This window comes from Microcaecilia unicolor, chromosome 3 (assembly GCF_901765095.1).
Source record: "Microcaecilia unicolor chromosome 3, aMicUni1.1, whole genome shotgun sequence".
NCBI lineage: Eukaryota > Metazoa > Chordata > Amphibia > Gymnophiona > Siphonopidae > Microcaecilia > Microcaecilia unicolor.
The window spans coordinates 374014057-374035914 of NC_044033.1; the positions used below are offsets into that span (position 1 = coordinate 374014057).

Here is a 21858-nt window from a genome sequence, read left to right on the forward strand (position 1 = left end):
CTCTCCCTGTCCACAAACCCCAAATATGAAATACTTGAACTGGCCGGGATCCCCAAACCCGGCCAGCTGAAGATTTCCTCCTCCTTCTCCTCAAGCAGCCAGCACTCTTCCAAATGGCAGCCAGCAGCATTTGCTTCAAATTGATGCTGCTGCCAGCAGGCCGTGCATGCTCAGTGCTTTTGCTTGTGCGAAAACTGAGCATGTGCAGAAGGCCCAGTCTCAGCCTCAGTTCAAGGCAAGTGCTGCTGGCCGACATTTGGAAGAGTGGGGACTGCCCAAGGACAGAAACTCTTCAGCTGGCAAGATTTGGGGATCCCCACCAGCCACAGCAAGTGTCACAATTTTGGGTGGGCCTGAGTCCAAAGTGGGTGGGCCCCGGCCCACCCAGGCCCACCTGTGGCTACGCCACTGACACGATAGGCAAAAGGGTGGAATTAAAATTTTCGATAGGACAGAAGGCTAGTGTTTTTGTATTACAAAGCTTTGCAACCAGAGAAATTTCTCCTGATGTGTTGGATCAGAAAATGCACTTCTAATTCCCTAAAGGGTAATGAGACACTTGCAGGGAACCAAAGCAAGCTTCCAGACCTCAGGAACAGAAGACAGTTTATGATGCTGTTGTGTAGCTTGAGACAAATCTGGAAAAATGTGGTTCCTTTGCTCACAAAACAAGCTATTATTTTTATTAAAGTATTCTTTTAGCATACACAATTTATTTTATCAAAAGGAAAAGTTACTAATAAGGTGACTGTTGAAGAAATTAAGGGGCCCTTTTACTAAAGGGCATTGAGCGCTTAATGCACGGTTAGCACACACTAACAGGCTATCACAGAAACGCATTAAAGCATTTTGTGGTATTTTGTCTGTTTGCAAACTAACCATGTTACCGATTTTAAAAAAATATAGTTGTAGGATGGGGCATGTCATGGCTGGAGAGTGGGATTCCTGCATTATCTGGCTGGTACATTATGATTAGTGTGTGCTACAGATAGGAATTAATTCTATAAATAGCTCTGCAAAAATTGGTGCCGAAGAAATAATGCTCTAAATGTTATTCTATAAACAGTACTGAAAGCTAGGTGCCAATTATAGAATATGCTTAGCCCTGGGATCAGTACCTAACTTTAGATGTGAGGATTAACACCAAGGAAGCTGTCCAAACTAGGTGTGGATCCCCCTTATTCTAGAACAGTGCACATAAATTCTAGCAATGCCTCATTCCGCCCACGACCCTCCCATGGCTGCATCCCCTTTTGGAGATGCACATAAAATTTGTGCATGAATCCAAATGACTAAAAATGCGTGTGTAAATTTCTATTAAGGCCAATTAGTGCCGATAATTGATTATTAGCATACAATTATTGGTGCTAATTGGCTCATTATTCAATTAAATTGTGTGTGAAATTTGGTACGTGCCCAATTTGCACACACAATCTTAAGCGCCATTTATAGAGTTTCAGGGATAAAATTGAGTTAATGCGGGAGCACTTAGTGTCTCTTAAACAGGAGGTGGTAAGTGCTTCTGTGTTAATTTTTTGTAGATCTTTTGAGCTAGTAAGAACATTAGTGCAAAACCTGAAATTTATTATTTTATTTATTTTATTTATCACTTTTATCAATTACATTCACATTTATCACATAAATGTATACAGAAAAACAGAAAAATATAATAAAGAAAAAAAATGTTTTCCCTTCTAAGCAAAATAAAATTCCCATATGTTTGCCCACAAAATACAAGGACCCAAGATTAGGAAAAAAAGAAAAAAAGAAAAACTCAAACTAGTTAATCTTATTAATATTAACATACTCTGAGGGAGGAAGGCTAATGAGTAATTGCAGCCGGTTCAGTGTGAACTAGGGGAACCTGCTGTAGAGGAATCTTCATCCGTTCCTTAAGGTCAATAAACTCTTGTAGTTTCTTAGGATCAAAAAACAGGTAATTATTAGAATCCAAAGAAACATTTACAAGGGAAACTTACTAGGAAGGACCCACCCAGGGCAAGGACTCTTGGCTTAAAAACCAAGAGTTCACGACTCCTAGCCTGCGACTCCCTTGATATATCTGGAAATATATTAATCTTTGACCCCAAAAAGCTTTCACTCGTGACAAAAATACATTTTCAATACATTATTCCTATCAAAACCTGCAATTTAAATAAAACTAAGGGCTTCTTTTACTAAGCGGTGGTAAGTCCAATGTGGGCTTACTGCTTGCTATATAGGAAGTACCACCGGGCTACCACAGTAGCCTGGCAGAACTTCCCACCCCTAGCGCGCCGTCATTTCCGGCGCTACAAAAATTCATTTATGTTTGTAGCGCTGGAGTGTACCCGCGCTGCCCAGTTACCTCTGAGTTAACATGGGAGCCCTTACCACCACGGTAAGGGCTCCTCCCCCCGAAATGGCTGCGCCGTAAGTGCTTTATTTGCCACCTGGCCATTTCCTGTAGGAAAGCGAGACTTCCCTTTTACCAGCTGCGGTAAAAGGGGTCCTCGCTGTACCTGTAAAACACTTGCCAGCGCCCTTTTGCAGCAGCTTGGTAAAGGGGGCCCTAATAGCTTTTAAAAAAGTGTCATATTAAATCTTGGCTTAGCACGCGGGGAAGTCTCATGTTAAAATGTGCTAAGCCCAGGTTTTGCTGCACTTTAGTAAAAGGGCCCCTTAATTAGAACTTTAATTAATTTCACACTACTTTGAACAGCTGATGTATCGAATCCTTCCACCTCACTTATTACTTGAGACTTCACAGGAATATAATAACAATTAGAAACAATTACCTCCTCAGAGAGCATCTAAACCTTCTTGAAATACTCAGTCAACGGGAAGTAATCTGGTAAAAGAACAATTTTAAAAACCCACATTTCTACTTTTCATGGAATTTTCAAACAATTTTCTTTCTTTTAAATACTTTATTGATTTTATCATAAGAGAGAAAGAAACAACCAACAAGTGATACTGCTGATCAATACACCATACAGCAAATTACAGTATTCAGGTACGTTTACAAGAGGTTGCCAAGCAAGTTTACTTTTAAGAACCTTGCGGCACTTTGAGGCTTTTTCCCCAGAGTTCTATATCGAATTTCTATATTAAATAATTTTCAGTGCTACTTGAGTGGTTAGACCAAACAACGAGGTAGAAGCAGTAACGCTGGAGCAAAAAAGTAGCCTAATACAAGAAATAAAGCTCTAGTGACAAATTGTGTGCTTGTGCAAAAAATGAAGAAAAAGCCCTCAGAAACCGTGGGTAAAATACCCAAGGTTTAGTGCGCGGTTATATTACTCTTATAACACACGCCACGATTGCAATTTTTTGGCTTTTTAAACTTTTAATTCTATGACTTAAAGTGTTGCTATTATAAAATATATTTTTTCTTTCTTTCTTTTCTTTTTCCAACAACCACTGTTTACGCCTTATTGTTAAACAGTGGTTGTTGGAAAAAGAAAAGAAAGAATTAAAAGTTTAAAAAGCCAAAAAATTGCAAGCTTAATTCAAAATGAAGTTTTTTGCCCAATGATAGAATCGTGGCGTGTGTTATAAGAGTAATATAACCGCGCACTAAACCTTGGGTATTTTACCCACGGTTTCTGAGGGCTTTTTCTTCATTTTTTGCACAAGCGCACAATTTGTCACTAGAGCTTTATTTCTTGTATTAGGCTACTTGAGTGGTTCCCAGAGTAGGTGGACATAGGAATTTGATAATGCTGTTTCTTTCTGCTCAGCAGTGGGAGTGATTATAATGATTGTATAGTACCTACTCCTACCACCACCATTTTGGCATATATAAAGATAAAAAGAGAGAAGAAGAAGGAAAAAGAGGGAAAAAAGGGGGAGAGATGATATATATTAGTTGAGGATGCTTCAACATACAGAATGGGTCATACAAAGAATTTTCATTTTTTTTTTTTTTTTTTTTTTTTATTTATAAATTTTTAATTTCTTACAAGTACAATACTTGTTACAGAAAAAACAGCCAAATCAATTTCCAAAACAAAGGAAAAAAAATTTAAACAGGAATAAGTTTAACAGCTTTCTTAGACCTCAATTAAGGGGGGGGGGGAAATTACATAATCAGTGGAGATTTAAAGGCATTATTACTAAATTATACGTAATGCGGTTTATGTGTACTATTTCGTCTCACATCATTTTACTATGTTTACATGTAGTTGTTTCATATCCAGAAAGGATTTCAGCTGTTCTGGGTCGAAAAATACATATTTTATCCCACTGAGCTTAATCAAACATTTACAAGGGTATGCTAACAAAAATGAGCCCCCTAATTTAATAACATCTTGTTTCATCACTAAGAATAATTTTCTCCGTTCCTGGGTTACCTTAGTAACATCGGGAAATATCCACAATTTATTACCAAAGAACAGTTCTTTTGAATATTTAAAATACAACTTTAGTATTGTGTTAAAGTCCTGTTCAAATACTAGGGAGACCAGGAGGGTAGCCCTTTCCGGAGCAATTTCAATAGATTGTTCTAAAATTGCTGATAAATTGTTGAAGTCAACTCCTTCTACTCCGAGGCCATCTTTATTTCCTTCTTTTCCACCAAGTCTTGTTGGCATGTAGTATATTTTATTTATAGGGGGAATAAGTTCTTGAGGAATTTTTAGATTTTCCAACAAGTATTTTTTAAATAAGTCAATAGGTGTTTTACCAGGAATTTTAGGAAAATTTAGTACTCGGAGATTTAATCTTCTATTGAAATTCTCAATTTGTTCGATTTTTTTGTGCATTGCCAACTGATTTTTCATTACCGTGATTTTAAATTCTTGTAATTGAACAACATCTTTTTTTAAATCTTTAACTTGTGTAGTCAGCTCTTCTTTCACCATTTCTAGATTTTTCACCATGTCTTCAAATTTCAGGGATAAAATATTTACCTTTTCAGAGGTATTTTGAATAGTTGAATCGATTTTTCCCAGCATCAGCCATATCCTTTCCAGATTGACCTCCTGAGCTGTTCCGGGTCCTTCAGACACAGGGGCTCCTCTTTCTCGGCTTCTTTCTTGTGGTGTGGGGTCTCCGCTCGCAGCCTCCTTGATCACCTCCATAGGGTCTCGGGTGCTTGCTCCCCCCACCATCGCAGACGCCGGGCACGGAGGGCAACTTGATTCTGGAGGCGGAGACAACGATGTTTCAAGGCCCAATAGGGGAGCCGCTCCACCGAATTCCCCTAAAGCAGGCGTCTCCGTCTCTATTCTATGAGACAAACGCGAAAGGAAGGGCTCGATGCTGCCTTGAAGTGGAGAGGAAGCAGCTGTGGGTCGCGGAGGAAGCCTCACAGCTCCTTTCCGCTTTGTATGCGGCATTTTGCGGTAAGAAAAATCTGTTCCACTCGTGCAGGCAAAGAGCTCTCTTCCCAGACGCGGTCACACATCCGCCATCTTGGGAACACCCCCCCCAAAGAATTTTCATTTTTGATGGACAACAAAACTGTCTTTAATAGCTGAAAAACCAGAAGACCGTAGAGGGACAAGTGTTGATTCCATTTTCTGGACATGTCAGCAGCAGCAATCTTATTGCATAAAAGAACACAGCTGAGCTTTTGTCCCCAAAAGGATAGACTCACTCCCCTGTTTACTAAGCCGCAATATCAGCTGCCATGCGCTAATGCTGACACAGCCCATTCACTTTGAATGGGCTGTGTCAGCATTGCTGCACAGCAGCCACTGGAGCGGCTTAGTAAACGGGGGGGGGGGGGGGGTAAGTATTTGTAACCATTTTCCAAATATCCAATAATGAAACATTTTGAGAAGTCATCTCAGTTTCAGAGGCATTAGTTAAAGACAAACACACTACTTTAGTCATCTGCATGTTTACTAAGCCAACTAAAGAGACCGGTTCAGCTGGAACTACAACAGGAGACTATGAGTCAACCATTAAAGTGTTAGAGGAAACCAAGGCAATCCCAGGTAGGAGCAGTGGGATTTCCATGGCTGACCTTAAAGAAGTGGAAAGGAGAAACAAAACGAAAAGGGGAACAACCAAAGAAGTGCTAACTAAGGGATATTGATTAAAAATGTCACAAACAAAAGATCAACTAAAAAAACATAAAGTCCATAGGGACCTAGAAAAATGATATCAAGACTCAATGCAGTCCTGTGTTTCGGCGTGCAATGCGCCTGCCTCGGGAGCCTGAACTTCAGCTGGACTTCTAAAACCCTTGTGCTGTTTAAAGATGGATATAAACAGAACACCATCAAGCAGCCTTTCACTGTTGGGCTGTGACAGCAAAATGAAAGCAGCTGCTAAAAGTAGCATAAGCACATAAGCATTGCCATACCGGGAAAGACCGAAGGTCCATCAAGCCCAGCATCCTGTTTCAAATAGTGGCCAATCCAGGTCACAAATACCTGGCAAGATCCCAAAAAAGTACAAAACATTTTATACTGCTTATACCAGAAATAACTGTTAAATGGTTTTAGACCGTCACTCTGTCCCATACAATAAGATATCAAAAAATATTCACAGAATGTATAAATGCAAATATGAATATGATAGTCTTAAATGCTATTAGACTAAAGTGAGGGAGAGTCTCATATATAATACACGGTGATGTTTCTTTCACTCAATAGGTGAATCCATTACACGTGTTAATGTCTTAATCATAGACTCAACCTCCACCATCCCAATTATATAAGCCAGCACACACAAAAGCCTGGGGCAGAAATCGGAATTGGTGTCACTCCCCCTTGACAAAGTCAACACGAAACGGGAACCTGTCGGGGTTTTAAGAGCGCACCAACCTGCCTAAGATAAGTGCAGTGTGCATTATTGAGAAGTACTTTTATAAAAAAAGCAGTGCAAGTCTCCTTTTTTTGCGATTATAATTGGGATGGTGGAGGTTGAGTCTATGATTAAGACATTAACACGTGTAATGGATTCACCTATTGAGTGAAAGAAACATCACCGTGTATTATATATGAGACTCTCCCTCACTTTAGTCTAATAGCATTTAAGACTATCATATTCATATTTGCATTTATACATTCTGTGTATACCAGAAATAAGCAGTGGATTTTCCCCAAGTCCAATTTAATAATAGTTTATGAACTTTTCCTTTAGGAAGCCGTCCAAACCTTTTTAAAACTCTGCTAAGCTAACCACCTTTACCACATTCTCTGACAACGAATTCCAGAGTTTAATTACATGTTGAGTGAAGAAAAAGTTTCTCTGATTTGTTTTAAATGTACTACTTTGTAGCTTCATCGCATGCCCCCTAGTCCTAGTATTTTTGGAAAGCATGAACAGACGCTTCACATCTACCCGTTCAACTCCACTCATTATTTTATAGACCTCTATCATATCTCTCCTCAGCCGCCTTTCCTCCAAGCTGAAGAGCCCTAGCTGCTTTAGTCTTTCCTAATAGGGAAGTCGTCCCATCCCCTTTATCATTTTCGTTGCCCTTCTCTGCACCTTTTCTAATTCCACTATATCTTTTTGGAGATGCGGCGACCAGAATTAAACACAATATTCAAGGTGCGGTCTCACCATGGAACGATACAAAGGCATTATAGCGTCCTCATTTTTGTTTTCCATTCCTTTCCTAATAATACCTAACATTCTATTTGCTTTCTTAGCCACAGCAGCACACCGAGCAGAAGGTTTCAATGTATCATCAATGACGATATATTTAGCAGGGCTTAATTTGTGGGGGTACAGTCTGGAAGGTAGTTCCACCACTTATTTTCAGACTCTAGTCTAGTGCAGCCCTGCTACACACCCCTGCCACACCCACCACACCCCGTCACACTCCTGTCATGCCCCTGCACCGCAGTGTCACCTTGACCCCCGAAGAAAGCCAATCTCTTCCCCCTCCTCATGTATGTCCCTAAATCTTCTTTTACATCTCCATCCCTGCACCCACCCACATACATTATTTTGATCCACATCCCCTCCCCTCCTGCCCTATAACTTTTCTTTTTTGTGCTTGCACTGGCCCTTCTTCAGGGCAGGAAAGAGCACCCTCTTTCCTGCCCGGGGCTTCTGCAGCCCGTTTGCTGCTGGCACCACTTCAAAATGACTGCTGAGAGTTACAGTGGTGACCTCACAAGACGGAAGTCTCACAAGGTCACCGCTGGAACTCTCGGCAGCCATTTTGAAGCAGCCACTAGACCACCAGGAAAAGGAAAAGTTACAGGAGGGGAGGACACCCTGAGGCTGGCCCGCCTGAGTCATATGGTGGTGGGAGGGGGGATTGGAAAGAGGGGTTTAGTGATGTTCTGGGAGCTGGAAGGGAGGGTTATTGGAAGGAGGGGCTTGATGATGTTCCTGCAGCTGGGGGGGGATTGGAAGGAGGGAGTTTGATGATTTCTGGGGTGGGAGAGGAGAGAGGGGATTGATGATGTTCCCATGGTTGGGGGAGGGGGGATTGGAAGGAGGGAGTTTGATGATTTTTATGATGGCCTGCCAGAATACAGCCCGCCAGCTGCCTGCCTGCCCGCCCACCCACCTGCAAACTCTGACAAACGGGCAGGCTAGGAAAACCCGCCCGGATGCCCCAGAGTGTCCTCAAAAAGAGGACATGTCCGGGTAATCCCAGACGTATAGTAACCTTAAGCAGGTGCATTCTGCTCTATCCCCTCCCTTCCAAGCAACTTGCAGGGAAGAGGAAGTGAGGTGCTGAGCCTGGAGCAGAGCAGAGAGCAGTTACTAATCCCTAATCCAGTCCCTCTTCTCCTGTTGCTCCTGGTCCACCCATGCCTCTCCCAGCTCCACAGTTCCATTTCCTTTTTATCTACAAATTAAGCCCTGATAGTTAGTACATTTAATAATGCGGGAAAATCCCTCACATAGGATTTCAACAGAGAGGACTGTCATTTCTTTTGACTGCTATTTTCTAAGAGCATTTCTCCATGAATCACAATGTTCAAGAAAACATAAAGCCTTGAGTAACAAATTATCAGTATCTGAAGTGAGAGCACGGCAATAAAGCAATGAATACAGCATTTTGCCTCATGTGGGAACACATACAGTTTTCTGGCACAGGATGAAATGACCCTTGAGCTCCTAAATATACAGGCTGATGACATTCGTGCTCTTAAAAAGTTCTTAACAGTAACTAGACTCTTACAAACCCAGTTTCTAGAAGTGATTAAGTGAAGCCTGGCACAAAGCCAGCTTTTCTCTTAAGCAGTGAAACAAAGTGATATATAAGGGGAAGGGGTTTAGTGACGTCCATCCGTATGCATGCTCAAATCCAGTGTAATGGCCCAATCAGAGTACTACTTTTAAGGTTTTCGAGAAACAAGCTGTCCTTGGCTTGTGACACAGATTTTGAGCATAAAGGAGGGGGCTAAACTATTTTTTTTCATCCTGCTCTAGACTGAGGTGTTTTTAAATTACTCACTGACTTAATGCAAAAAAAATAAGCTTGGTCGTATTTTTGAGGTCAGGGGATGCTAGATCTCCCTAACTACTGTATGTAGCAAGAACAATTTTGAAATTGTTTTTATGTTTCAATAATTTTTATTAATGAACATATATAACAGACAATCAACATTCTCTGAATCTTTCATCATAAAACAAAACAAATGGTTGCCAACATTGTGATGATTTCTTCATCGTATTTTAACAATTTTCTCCCCCCTCTAGATCCCCCACTTCCCCCCTGTTCCTATAACAATCTATGTTAGTTCCCACACTTCCTGCGGACAAGTGAAACTCAACCTTCCCTTTTGTTCTTAATACCATCCACACCTAGGATAGAATAATCAGATAGAGTACTGAGAGCCTGGTTTCTTATAGCTCTCCACTCTGAAAACACATTTTGTTCTATCAACATTGTGAAATTGTTTTTAAATATGAAGCCTTGGCCCCTCAAAAAAAAAAAACCCCCCAAAATAAAAGAAGAAACAGAAAAGAAGAGAAGTGACCCCTTATAGCCTTTTCATTAATACCAGCAGTAGTGTTTGGGAAAGCTAAAGATGTTTAGGAAAAAAAAAAAGAGAGTTTGCAAAGTTGAGTTGTGTCAAGTAACAAGTGAGATAGATTGTGCTGGCTGGCTAAAAGCCTGTCAAGCATTTCTAAGCAAAGGAGAACCATTATTAACACATTGATAGGCTTGGAACGAGGCAGCCACTTACCAGGAACTTGATAGAAATATTGGAACATTATCATAATGCTAAACCGTCTTCCTTGATGGTAAGCACTGATGCAGTGAAAGCTTGAAACTGAGTGGCCTGGTCATATCTATGGTAAATACTTAGGGTCCAGCTTACAAAAGCATGCTAGCGGCTTTAGCGCATGCTAATCATGTAGGCGCCCCTAGGAATATTATGGACATCTACACGGTTAGCGTGTGCTAATTTTAAGTGTATGCTATAAACGCTAGAACGCCATTATAAACAGGGCCCTTAGGAAATAGCCGGGATTCATGGAGCTACTGATTAATAGGGATGGACTGTCATTTGCAATGATATGAGAAATGTCAACTGAATATCCCATATCGTTATTTATTTATTTGGATTTATTAACTGCCTTTATGAAGATATTCACCCAAGGCATTGAACAGCAGGTACAGTTTAACATAAAGCTTACAATTTTAACAGCATAATAATAATAATAGTACAATGACCAAATATAAACATAAATACAATAAATGAGGTAAACTTGAAAACAGCAAATTGAAACCTAATAATAGTACTACCATGAAACAGTATTAAAAACATACACATTTAACAGCACTGAAATTCAAATAACAGAGATATACTGCAATGTCAGCAAATAGTAATAAAACATTTAATACGCACTCAATAGAATGTTCAAATAACATAGATATGAAGCTAATGCTTTTCTACAATACAGTTTACCATGTAGCCAAGGGGCTAAGTACAGATATGTAGGTGGGGACAAGATGGGTGGTATACAGTCAGTTGGGATAAATAGATGAGTGGTTAATTCAAGGCAAGTTCTTTGTACAGTTAAACATTATACAAGGAACTGGTCTAAGTTGCAGTGTGTGTAGCTGGCTAGTTCACGTACAGAATGAGTGTATAGTCAGTCACTATGGGGCTCATTTTCAAAATAAAAAAACATTAAAAGAACATCATAAAGTGGCAGAAGGATGTTTTTCTTTCAAAAATGTCCAATTTGCGATTTTTGACACCCTGATTTTAGACGTTTTGCTCCACAGTTTGTCCAAATTTCAAGGGGGTGTGTTGAGGCATGTTTTGTATGGGTCATGGGCAGGACATGTGGACTGCACCAAAAGGTAGATGTTTTTCTGCAATAATGGAACATAATGAAAATGTCTAGGGCTCAAATTAAGACTTTTTGGCTAGACGTGTTTCAAGCACTACTAAGTGACCAAAAGGTGCCCTAAATGACCAGATGACCACTGGTGGGATTAAGGCTTAAGGAATCAATATTTAGCATGGGAGGAAGAGACCAAGTTGTGGGGAGGGAGGAAAATTTTGGGGGTGCCATGGCACCTGTGGTTCTCCCATTCCAACACCCATGGCAAGTATATATATTTAGATTTTGCTCACACCTTTTCAGTAGTAGCTCAAGGTGAGTTATGTTCAGGTACACTGGGTATTTCTCTATCCCTGGAAAGCACATAATCTAAGCTTGTACCTGAGGGAATGGATGGTTAATTGACTTCCCCAACATCACAAGGAGCAACAGTGGGATTTGAACCAGCCACATCTGGATGTCAAGATCAGTGCTCTGACCACTGGACTACTCCTCCACTCTCCTTCCCTATTTCTCTAACCCCTCCACCCCATAGAGTCCATCATTTCTTATTTACTACCTCTCAAACCCCCTCCACCTACCACAGTGTCCATCATTTCTCTCCTTCTCTACCTCTCAATATATACCCTGTCTTGTCTCAATTGTATTGGCTTCTTATTATATGAAGAATTAACTTTAAAATTCTGACTCTGATTTTTAAGGTATTGCATGATGATTTCCCTTCTTGTGCTACTACTGCTGCTTTGAAAACATATAAACCAGCATGAGTTTTGTGTTTCGCTGATAAAGGCCTTGTTGATGTGCTTTGTTTTAGGCACATTAGACTGGATGTTCATCAAAGATCTCTTTTTATGGTTGCAAACCCAATTCTGTAGAATGCTTTACCATACAAGGTTTATTCAGTATCATCATTGTTCTAATTTAAAAAAATGAAACAATTTAAAGTATACCTGTTTCAACAAGCCTTTTCTTGAAGAAATATATGGGTACTTTAATTCATATAATTTGATGTATTATAATCTACAATGGAAACAGTATAGTGGTGAATTTTGTATTATTTTTGTTGCGTATGGGTTTGTTTGGTTTCCTGTTTTAATTATAAGAATTTTTAAATAAATAAATAAATAAATAAGCAACAATTCATCTTAGCGTAGACGCATCCAGTACATTGATATGGATGTTTCTGAACAGGGCCGACTTTGCTGTCCTGAGTCAGATAAGGCACTGGCTCAAGACAGCAAAAGCTCAAGGGCACCAAAAACCTGCCTCATTTGGTTTACTTTTCACACCTTTCACTGCTGTGCTTGCCTCTCTGTGCTTCTACAGGCACAATTGCAGGTTTAAATGTGAGAATAGATACTTCCTGTTCTCGTATTTAAACCAGCAATGGTACTGGAGGCAGTGCATGGAATTTGAGGTCCCCCAGAATCCACTCCCTCTGGGGGATCTGAAATGTCTGGTGGTCCAGTAGGTCTGATGTGACCCTCCCCCACGTTACCCTGCCCCTAAAACCCCTCAGCCCTCCAGACCCTGCCTCTTCTCTTCCCTACCTCTCCATCCCTTTAAGACCCTGACTCACCCCAGAGGACGGGGGGGGGGGGGGGGGGGGGGAGAGGAAGGTGACAGGGGCAGGAGAATCCCTACTTGCTCCTGCCCCAGTGACTGCCTTCTTCAAAATGGTGTTGCTGACTCCTAATGGTACTCTTTTGATACCACCGATAGGGTTCAAGCTGCCATGTAAGGAATCCCCCCCCCCCCCCTTATTTGGCAGCTTGAACTCCTTACTAGTGGTACTGCAAGACATCCGTTAGGGTCAGCACTGCCATTTTGAAGAAGCTACTGGGGAAGGAGTGAGTGAGGATCGCTCCTGCCCCTGTTGTCTCCCCCCACCTGTCCTCTGGTGTGTCAGAGTTACGTGTGCCAGGGGAGACAGGGGAAGTTGACTACATAAGAGCTGATACAGAGGAGTACATTGTCTCTATCAAAAATGTTTAATGATTCTAAGGTACTGAATAATAAAAGAATTTCTAGAGAGATGAGAAACTCTGTCACATTCTTGGGATGATAATGGCAGCTGTGTTCCAAGTACTTCACCAGTCGTCTTGCTGGAGTTTGGAGTCAAAAGGCAGCTGGAAATATAAAACTCGAGGGTACCTGCCTAGGTCAGGCTACTGAATAATGCATCAAGTTTTGTAATATTTGTGCATAACAGCTGCCATAGTTTGTTGCATGGATCTAGATTAAGTTCACAGAAGATGGGAAAAGCTAGTTTTGCAGGAATGTTATCAGACTGATACTCGTAAACTTTATCTAATTTCACTTTGCTCCTTCAAGGCCTCCAATCCACTGTGGCAGTCGAGGGGCTCCAGCACAATGTCAACAGGGGGCCGTTTCCGGTGTCCATCCTGTCGCCATGAGGTGGTCCTGGATCGACATGGGGTCTATGGACTGCAAAGGAACCTCTTGGTAGAGAACATCATTGACATATACAAGCAAGAGTCATCCAGGTGAGAGACAACTGTATGTGTGTGGCCAGATGCTACTGCAGGCTGGAACTGCTGGTCTTAGGAGCTGCATGCCATCTGCCTACACTGACCTGTAAACCTCTTAGGTTGTACACTGAAACTTCCTTCAGCTGTTTCTTTACTCATGTTAGTGCGATCTGTTCCTCTAATCTTTCATGGGATATCCTGCAATTTCCCATGCCCTATAACTTTTCCCTGTACAGAGAGACCCCAAAATGACCATAACAGAGATCACCAGACTAAGCACTTAAGACTGGAAGACAAACCTTGACAGAGTTGCATGTACTAAACCCACAGGAGCCAAATAAATATCATGATATCAAGATAATTTGATTTATGAATAAATATTGAAGGAGTTGGGTTTATGTAACCTAGAAAAGAAAAGATTGAAGGTTGAATATACAACATAGTCTAAATCTGATCATTTTTGACTGTCATTTTGCTGATTTCTTGAAAAATCCAGATAAAGGAAACAATGTTATTTTAATACTTTTAGAGCTTGATGTGGCATTTGATACAGTGGATCGTTTAGCTCTACTAGAAGACCTACCCATAAAGGCAGTGTCAAAAAGGGTATAGCCTTGGATCTTTCTTCCTATTTGTTTCTGGTTTATGATCCAAGGGGCTTGTTATTCTAATCAGTTCTCCTGCTTAAAATTTATATCAGAGATTATCACCAAAGCTGAAATTAATTTCCAGATATTTGTAGATGGCACTCAGCAATATGTCTCTTTGGAGCAAGTGCAGAGCAGTTCATTGGAGAGGCTAAATTAGTATCTGAGGGATATTAAATGATGGATGGATGTATACAAATCAAAAATCAAAGTCCGGAAGCTAGAGGTATTATGAATCTGAACGGTGGCACGTATAGTGACTCATCCATCTGCAAGATGGGATAGAATTGTAATCTTTGCAAAGGACCTACTATGGAGTCTTGCACTGAAATCAATACTGCTTTACCATGGGACCTCAAATGTTAAGAACTGAGAGTGATTCATGTGTTCTTTACCTAGATTTATTTTGTGCAAGTTCTGTATGCTGTTGTAATGTCACACAGAGATTGTCATGCTTAGGTTTATTAGAAGAGAAGAAGTTTGCAGCTAACAGAGAACATCGGGACCAGACGTTTGGTACAGGCAAGGTTTATCAGTTCTCCACTGGGTGTCAGTTGTTCACAGGTTAAATTTAAGGCTTTAACATTGGCATTTAAGACTTTGTTTATCAAATGGAATAGTTGGTATGGTATTTGACAATTCATTCATTTCATTCCCAAGGAAAATAGTATTTGGCGATCTCTCATTATAAACCATTAGTTTATCATAGTCTACATGTGTGCTTTGTTTGTGTGTGTGTGGAATAAACTAGGCCAAGCTGAGCAGTTGTAATTAGGTTTGAAGTCTTTTAGACATGCTCTGGAAATCTTACTCCTCTCACTCCAGTCTTACACTTGCTTTCTTCTCCTGCTCTTCCCTCTCTCCCCACCCTTTTGCCATTAGTTGGCGAGCAAAATTTTTAAAAACTCTGCTGTCATTATTACTTGTCTACATTATATCACTGCTTGGTACTGTTAGCTAGTCATTTCATTTTCTGGTTTGTGTACACTGGGGATAATTTGATAAGGAACCACTTAGTTTTAGGTGGCAAATATTCTAGCCATGTATATGCATAAACCTCCTACTGAATATCAACTAGCAGAAAGGTTCAAGGTTGCATTTATTTGATTAACCGCCTAAAGCTGAGCCATCAAAAGTGTACATTGCAATAGTATCAAAAGGAGAAAATAGAAATACAATACGTTAGAGAAAAGTAGGCACCATGCTTTGATGGTGTGTATTTTGTCAGAGGGTGTACGCATGGGTGGAATTTCAATCGAGCAAGGATGGAGCATGCAGATAAATTATTATTATTATTCCAGTTATTGTATTCCGCCTATATGTATTCAGTTCAAGGACTGATCACAGTTAACCAAGAGGTGGACTAATCAGGCCAGGAATTACAGATGGATGTTACAACTTACAAATTATAGAATACATCTAGGCATATGCATTTATAACAGCTATAGGACTGGTATAAGTGATTACACTTATCTCTGGCCGTCTTCAAATCTAAGCTAAAAGCCCACCTTTTTGATGCTGCTTTTAACTCCTAACCCTTATTCACTTGTTCAGAACCCTTATTTTATCATCCTCACTTTAATATTCCTTTATCTCTTGTTTGTCCTGTTTGTCGGTCCTAATTAGATTGTAAGCTCTGTTGAGCAGGGTCTGTCTCTTCATGTTCAAGTGTACAGCGCTGCGTACGTCTAGTAGCGCTTTAGAAATGATAAGTAGTAGTAGTAGTATGTACATGCTTTCTCTGCCACTTGCACTAGTATTCTGTATAGAAAAGAAGGTGCCTACTTTTCTTTATAGAATAAATATAATATAGGTGCCATAACCAGCACTTATATAGCACTTATATAATCATCCTCGAAGTCCATGAAGTTTGACTGGCTTTCGTTCCAGTTGCATGGTGGTCTATAAAACAGGACACAGTTCAGGTGGTCAGCCAGGGTTTTGTTGTGAATTCTAATACAGGCGATTTCAAGTTTGGTTTTTATTGATTTGGCAGTGGTATCAGTGGAAAATTGGAATCGGTGGATTAGTGCTATGCCTCCACCTCTTTTTTCTTTTCTAGTCCAGTGAGTGATTTTGTATCCTGGGGGGCATAGGTCTAGGATTATGGGGTCCTTTTGATCATGGATCCAGGTTTCGGTAATGAAAAGTAGATCGAGGTTGTCTGACGTGATCCAGTCTGTTATTGTTGTTGTTTTATTCACTACTGATCTGGTGTTGATGTAACCCACTAGAAATCTTTGGTATTGGTCTTCTATGTTTGGTGTTTTGTGGATTTGTGTTAGTTGTCATGTCTTTGCTGGTGTGAGTTTGTTATGGCCTTTCTTTCCCTTCTGTTGATGTTGTCCGCTTGTTTGTGTTTTTCCTCTGTTATGGTTGTTTTTGGTTTGATGAGGTGTGATGTATCTGATCGGTCTTTGATGGTTGAGTACTATGGGTATGAAGTTGTTCTCTGCGAGTGGGGTGGTTAGGGTAAGGTGGATCAGAGATAGAGAATAGATTGCTAGGAGTAGTTTGGCGGTGTTCATTTTTGGTGTAAGTTCACTTTGAGCTGCTTGAGATGATTTAATCACAGCCAGTACCCAGAAGCCTTTGATAGCTCAGCTGGTAGAGCAGAGGACTGTAGGTGGTTTCCAGAGATCCTTAGGTTGCTGGTTCAATTCCAGCTCAAAGGACTTCAAAACGTTTTCCCTTTGGGATAGGGCTGGCCAGACTTATACCGTCTGTGCACTGAAGAGGACAGTACAAATAAAAAAGTAGCACATATGAATTTATCTTCTTGGGCAGACTGGATGGACCATGCAGGTCTTTTTCTGCCGTCATCTACTATGTTTACTATGTTAGCGTAGGGCACTGGGACTCCTTAATTCTGGGAGCTGTGTCACAGGTTGGAGGGATGGATCTTTATTGGATAAATTTGGTGATTTTAATACAGTCCGTGTTTAGAAGTGTTGCCCCAGGGCACTGAGCCTCCTTAGTTCTGAGAGTTATATCTCTGGTCAGAGGTGGAATCAGATTCTTTTCTGAAGTTACTATTTAATTAAGTACGGATGATTTACTCACAGACAGTGGGTAGGAATGTTACCCTAGGGCACTGAGCAAACTTATTTCAGAGAGCTATTTCGTTGGTTGGATTAGGGATCTTATTGATTACATAGAAATGGTTTACTCACAGTCAGTGTTCCGAAGTGGTGCCCCAGGGTTCTGAGGTTCCTTGATTCTGGGAGCTGGATCCCTGGTCGGAGGTGGAGGTCTTGGTGAGATGGTTACAATGCAGGTTGAGGACGGTTCAGCAGGTAGGTATGGGGGCACCAACTTCTCCCGGAGTGGACGTGGGCCTCCCGCTCCACAGTCGCCGCGATCGGGGTCGTCGTCTGGGTCCTGATTCGAGTCATCCCTCCGGCGCCCGGTATTCCTTTCTTCACAGCTCCGCATAGTCGCGGCAGGAGGTCGGCTGCTCGGTGCTCCCTTGCCACAGAATGTGCGCAGGGGTGCTGCCTTCGGCCTATGATGTCGGGGCAAGGAGGACACCATTTTCTGAACTATAGCCGTTGCCGCCCGAACCGCACCGCCGCCGCCTGAGCCGCACTGCTGTTGTCTGAGTTGGAACAACTCCTGGCTGGGAGTAGATCGTCTCCGGCGTCGGTCAGTCCGGGGAGGGCCGTCAGAAGGAGTCTGCGACTGCTCGTCCATGATCTGTAGGTGAGGCCTTCTAGTCAGGGAGCGGGCGGGGGTTGAGTTCAGCTGGGGCAGCGTCGTGGCCACGAGGCAGGGCTGGGGCTGCGATCGAGCCCTAACCCCAGTCCACTTGCACCGGTATGCCCTGGAGGTGTGCCGCGCTCAGCGGCTTGGGCCAGGCAACCATGCAGTCCCGTTAATGCCCTGATCCAGCCGGGGTCACTGGAGCAGCTCCGTGACCCTCTTGTCGGTGGCCATACATATTAGGACCAAAAAAATTAAACTTAAATCCCAAGAAGTCACTCTTTGCATGCAGTGCGACTCTAGAGAAGACAAAGAGAGAAAGTGTCCTGTGCTTTGCAAAATATACATAAAGTAGTATAAATCTACTGTAAACTGACATTTTCCATTCACTGAATTAAAATAAAACTCTTCTTTCTACTTTTGCTGTCTGTTCATGTTGTTTTTTTCTGATCATGTCTGTCCCAATCTCCAGTTTCTGCTTTCCCCTGTCTTTTTTTAACTTTCTTTCCAAAGTCTCCAGTCCATCTGCCATTTCTTCTGTCCCTTCCTGCTACATCCATCTCTGACTTTACTCTTTTCCATTCAGCTTTCCTTCATTTATTTTCTGCCTCTCTCTGCTTAGACTTCATTCGTTCTTACAATTCAGTCTTTAGTCTTCCTTTTGTTTATTTTATTGCATTTACCTACAGCTTTTCATCTCCCTAATCCCAGCCCTCCCATCCTTCATCCTATTATTCCCCCTTTTTTTGCTACTTCTCCCCTTTATTCCAGCACGTTCTTTCCTCTCCTCTGTACAACACCCTTTCTCTATTTTCATTCCTCTGACCAATATCTTCTTTCTCTGGCCCCCTCTGTCCAGCATATCCCACCTCCATCCAGCATCTCTCCCTGTTACCCTCCTCCCTCCTTATATCCAGTATCCCTCTGTGTCCCTCTCCCACTTTCATGACATCACCGCCTCTATCTCTCCATTCCTCCCATCCCCATCCAATGTCCAGCATCTCCAGCTTTGTCTTCTTATTCCACCCATGTCCAGCATCTCTCCCTCTGTCTTCCTACTCACCCCATGTCCAGTGTTTTTCTTCACCCTATAACCCCTCCCCATCCCACCCCACCCCCACATCTAATATCCTCCCATATCCTTTTTCTTCCCTCATCTAGCATCTCCTCTCTTTCCCCTTCCTCTAAGCATCTTCCCCATCCCATTCAGTACTTTCTTTCTTTCATCCATCCTGATCCATCATCTCCCTTCTGTCACCCTACTCTCCTCATGTCCACCATTTCCCCCTTTGCTGTTTGTGCATTTTATTCTTCTAATTGGGTTGATCATAGTCTATTTTTCATTTTCCTTGTGTCAGTTTCTCTTAAATTCTTTTCCAGGTTTGCCTTTCCAATTCTTGTTTCCCCTCTTGTCTTCTTCCTTTTCTTCTCTGTATCTGTCTGGCATAGTAACATAGTAACATAGTAGATGACGGCAGAAAAAAAGACCTGCACGGTCCATCTAGTCTGCCCAACAAGATAAACTCATATGATGGGAGGAGTGGCCTAGTGGTTAGGGTGGTGGACTTTGGTCCTGGGGAATTGAGGAACTGAGTTCAATTCCCACTTTAGGCACAGGCAGCTCCTTGAGACTCTGGGCAAGTCACTTAACCCTCCATTGCCCCATGTAAGCCGCATTGAGCCTGCCATGAGTGGGAAAGCATGGGGTACAAATGTAACAAACACTTAAAAAAATATGTGCTACTTCTTGTGTATACCTTACCTTGATTTGTATCTGCCATTTTCAGGACTCAGACCGTAGAAGTCTTGCCCAGAACTAGCCCCATTTTCATGACACAGACCGTAGAAGTCTTGCCCAGAACTAGCCCCACCACCCAAACACCAGCCCCGCCTCCCATAAGATTAGTCTGGCGCTAATCTTTATGGGGGGTTTCCCCCCATTTGTTTCTACTCTAAGTTTATATCTGCCCTTTTGATTTTACCCACATTCTTTTTTTTCTCACCATCTAGTCCTTAGTCTCTTCCTTTTCACATCTCATCTATCTACTGACTTCTAATTTCCCTCTCCACCACTCTCACTGGCCCTTCTATCTCTCTCCTTCACCAGTGTCCTATCCACCCCTCATCTTTCACCCATTTTCTAGACACCCATTTCTATCCACCCTACTCACCCTCTCAGGCCCAGCTCAATCCCTGTCTTTCCTTTCTTCCTTTGCCTCCAGGCCATTCTTCTCTTACCATCGAGGAGGAGTAGCCTAGTGGTTAGTGCAGTGGACTTTGATCCTGGGGAAGTGAGTTCAATTCCCACTGCAGCTCCTTGTGACTCTGGGAAAGTCACTTAACTCTCCATTGTCCCTGGTACAAAATAAGTACCTGAATATACATAAACTGCTTTGAATGTAGTTGCAAAAACCTCAGAAAGGTGGTATATCAAGTCCCATTTCACCCCTTTACCCTCTACTCCATCTCCTATTGCTTCTCTTTCACCATCTTTTTAACCTCATTTCTGCCCTCACTCAACCTCTTCAGAGATCTATCCCCTTTCCCTACACTTCATCTCCTTTCTCTTACTCCTCATTTCATTCCCTCACTTATTTCCTCAACCCCACTCCTACCTACCAGTTGCCAAATACTCACTATCCCCTCAAAATTTCCACTCCATCTCTCCCATCCATATTTCCCTGCTGTGCTCTCCAACACTCTCCCATTAAATAACTAAGTCCCAGTGAGCTTCTGCTCTATTCCTCTACTCCCCGTTTTAGTAATCTGCTCCCCACCAGTCCCATCTATCTTTTGGTCTTTCCCCTCCCCCTCACCCACTCACTGACTCACATCCATCTTCTGCTCTGTTTCCCTTCTTCCCCCACCCACTCATAGTCCCAGATACCAAGGCACGGGGGGAGGGGGTGCATACTGTCCAAGTACACACACCCTAGGAATACTTGAGCCAGGAATTGGGGTTCTGGGCCCCTGAGGCCTCACATAGCTATGCCCCTGCTTATTGGTAACCCATGTTGATAACTTCTCCCATAAATTTCCATATATATAGTGAGATAGTGGTGTAGCCAGACATGATATTTTGTTTGGGCCCAGAGTTAACATAAGTGGGCACTTCCAAATCCCCTCAGTAGCCCAGCATCCTCCCCCCCCCCCCCTTTGTAGATTTATAACCAGCTATCCCCATCTGAATATTGTTGGATATCCGGTTATGGTCTGTATCTGGATAGATGTCTATGGTTTGCTATCCATCTAAAATCTATTGATGAAATTAGTGCGAACTATAAATCACAAGAATAGAATAGAATATATAGATGTGGGGTAGAATGCTGATGCTGGGTGTGGGGGGGGGGGGGAGAGGGTCTAGATATATGCAGCCCTTCATTTCTGCATTGAAGGGTTAGTGGAGAGGGCCCCATATTACTTGTCATTGGATATGCTGGACATTCTGATGTCATGTATGTTTTTTTGTTCATTCTTATGAAATTTTCAATAACGTGTATTGCAACGCAAAGGGACCTCATTGTTTGTGACCCTGCCTATGTACCAGGGGCGGACTGAGAGTACTCTGGGACCCCCCACCATACTGCTGACGAGCCCCCCATCATGATGCTGCTGCCCTCTGCCATGCTGCTGCTGCCCTCGCAATGTTGCTGCCGCTGCCACCAGTGCCCCCAGCCCCGCTATGCTGCTTCGCTCTCACCGTATTGCTGCTGCCCCCCCCCCACACACACACACATTGAAGGGCCCTGGTGGTCTAGCAGCTGTGGCTTCTTCAGGGACAGGAAATAAATCTCCTCTTTCCTGCCTAC

The 21858-nt window shown here is 42.2% G+C and overlaps 1 protein-coding gene and 1 non-coding gene across 2 annotated transcripts in view; both read left to right on the forward strand.

Annotated features, from left to right (window-relative positions):
- Positions 1-21858, forward strand: part of TRIM54 (tripartite motif containing 54) — an 86274-nt gene that overhangs the window by 14646 nt on the left and 49770 nt on the right. The window contains exon 2 of the mRNA XM_030198597.1: positions 13543-13715. Coding sequence (XP_030054457.1) covers positions 13543-13715 — 173 coding nt within the window. The remainder of the gene's footprint in view (positions 1-13542; positions 13716-21858) is intronic.
- TRNAY-GUA lies at positions 16937-17022 on the forward strand. The gene is given in 2 exon segments: positions 16937-16973; positions 16987-17022. It is a non-coding gene; the product is annotated as a tRNA-Tyr (tRNA).